This window comes from Empidonax traillii, unplaced genomic scaffold (genome assembly GCF_003031625.1).
Source record: "Empidonax traillii isolate 1590-97213 ecotype Southwest subspecies unplaced genomic scaffold, ASM303162v1 scaffold1655:size138967, whole genome shotgun sequence".
Taxonomy (NCBI): domain Eukaryota; kingdom Metazoa; phylum Chordata; class Aves; order Passeriformes; family Tyrannidae; genus Empidonax; species Empidonax traillii.
Window position 1 is genome coordinate 104,824 of NW_020956848.1, and position 2,380 is coordinate 107,203.

At 66.8% G+C, this 2,380-nt stretch overlaps 1 protein-coding gene across 1 annotated transcript; it reads left to right on the top strand.

Moving 5' to 3' along the window:
• The first annotated feature begins 21 nt into the window (after positions 1-21).
• Positions 22-2,313, top strand: EPOP (elongin BC and polycomb repressive complex 2 associated protein). Its single transcript, XM_027908207.1, has one exon. The coding sequence runs from the start codon at positions 126-128 to the stop codon at positions 2,265-2,267; it is 2,142 nt and encodes a 713-aa protein (XP_027764008.1). The 5' UTR covers positions 22-125; the 3' UTR covers positions 2,268-2,313.
• Positions 2,314-2,380: the final 67 nt, after the last annotated feature.

Genomic DNA, 2,380 nt, shown 5'->3' on the forward strand with positions numbered 1-2,380 from the left:
TCCCTCCCCTCCCCCTTTCCCCCTCTCCGGAGGGGTAGGGATGTGTGTGATCAGGGAGTGGAAACAAATATGTCCTTATTTTCAATGCCCCCTTTGAAAGAGACAAAGTAAATGCTCCTTGCAAAATGTTCCTGACCTGCGAAGGGACCTTCGGAATTGTTCCAGCCACCATGGATTACAATGGGGAAGCCAGGCCGGGGGATTTTCATGCTGGCTATCAAGAAATCGAAGGGATAAACTTGGGATACTTACAGATCAATGGCACCCAGATGTTTGCTTTGGCCCAGGTCCTCAGCGACCTGTTTAAGGATATCCCCAGGACCACCATCAGCAAGAAGATGGAAACCTTAAAGATCAAGAGCCGGCGCTGCGATCTTAAAGAGCTCCGGACCCTCAAGGCCATCAACTCGGTGCCCACCCGCGCGGTGAAGTGTTCGCTCATCTCCAAGGCGGACCTGGAGGCTCTCTGCACCTCCTGCAAGAGCCTCAGCCCCCGCAGGAGGAAGAGGAAGAGGAAGAGCAAGAGGAGGGAGCAGCTGCTGCTGCCGGACCCGGGGGAGCTGTTCCCCTGCCCCCGGCCCCAGCTGCTGCCGCCCTGCAGAGCCGGCGGCTGCTGCGGCCCCGCCGCCCCCGGCCGCCCCCGACCGCCCCCCGCCTTCCCCGGCCCGCAGCCCTTCCACAGGGCCTTCCCGCCCCGGGGGGGCCGCGGGCTGGCGGGCCGGGGGGGGCTTTTCGCCGGAGTGCTGGCCGGGTACCCCCGCGACCTGGCCCTGCTGCACCCCGCGGCCGCGCATCCCGCCGCGCTCCCGGCCGCGCTCGCCCCCGCGGGCCGGCGCAAGAGGGGGCCCTGCTGCGCCAAGGGGCTCTTCCCGCAGGAGAAGGGGCCCGCGGCCGCCAGGAAGGGCCGCTCCTCCGGCTTCCCCGGCTCCAAGCGCCAGGGCACCTCCGCCGGCTACTCCAGCGACTCGGACTCCAGCCTGGACTTCGCCGGGTCCAGCCCCGCCACCTCCAGCGACTCGTCCGAGGAGGAGGAGGAGGAAGAGGAGGAGGAGGAGGAAGGGGACAGCTCGTGCAGCAGCGAGGAAGGCAGCTCCTCGGAGTCGGAGAGCAGCTCGCTGTGCAGCGGGGACTCGGTGCAGAGCACCCGGTACAGGCAGGCGGCTCTGCCGCGCTTCCAGCCGCAGCCCCCCCGGGAGCCCCTCGGGGAGGAGCGCCCGGCCGAGCCCCCCCCGAGCGTGGGCAAAGCCCTGCGCCCCGACCCCGACCTCCTTTTCCTCTCGCAGCAGCTCTGGGCCAGGACTTTGCGAGCGTCAACTTTGGAAAGTTTGAGCCCGGCTCCAGCCCTGGGCTCGGGGCCTCAGCCGCAGCCGGGGCTGTACGCGAAGCAGGAGGCCTCCCCTTCCTCCTCCTCTTCCTCCTCCTCCTCCTCCTCCTCCCCCCCTCCCTCCCCGAGCAGCACCCCCGAGGGGGACCCGCAACAAAAGGAGGGAGGCTTTGGGGACGCGGAGCCCTGCGCCAAAGGGAAGGATTTGCACAAAGATGCCTCGAACAATAGAGCCTCGTTAGAACGGGCTGAGCGGCAAAGCGGAGCCTTAATCGGGCCGGCGCCTTCCCCAGAGGCGGCCCCGGGCTCGGCCCCGCAGCCCCCGGAGCTGGGGGGGAGCCCCGGCCCTGCACCCCCCGAGGAGGCGGGGGAGCCCCGGAGGGAGCACTTTGACCGGCTGATCCGGCAATCCAAGCTGTGGTGTTATGCCAAAGGGTTCAACCTGGACGGGAAAAGTTTGCGGCACGGAGGGAGGCCGGAGCCCTGGAAAGGCGCAGAGCTCAAATCCCCCGGCTCCAAAAGAGCAGAGAGCCCCAGCACCTTGTCATCCAAAGCTTTGAGAGGCAATGGCTCGGAAAGGAATGCCAAGCGCAGACGCCTTGCCAGAGGCGCTGAGGCAGAAAGGCAACAGAGCTCCTCCAAAGGGAGGCCACAAAAGACTCCGAGGAGGAATGCCAAAAAGGGAAACACTCCCTGCAAACGCCTCGGCAGCGCCGGGCCAACCCCGCCTCGGAATTCCTTCAGCCTCATGGGCAACTTCCCTTGTATTCCCTCCCTGGTCGTGGGGGAAGATGGGGACCTGTGTCCTGCCTCCTCCCTCGGGGGCAAAAACTCCTGGGCTCTCTCCAAAACCCACCCGCTGTGGAGCTGGCACCTGGGGGGCAACGCCATCCCGGTGCCCCCCAGCCTCAAATTCCGGGGCTATAGCCTGGAGGATCTCTAAGGACAGCGGACAGCCCCGGAGGAAAGGTTTACAAGCAACAGATGAGAGAGGGGAGGGGGCGGCCGGGCCGGGCCGGGGCGTCCCGGGGTGTCCCGGGGGCCGGGGGTGGGCAG

What these genes read in the sequence shown, in the direction of transcription:
- EPOP (XM_027908207.1), top strand. Translation starts at nt 126, where the DNA reads ATGTTCCTGACCTGCGAAGGGACCTTCGGAATTGTTCCAGCCACCATG.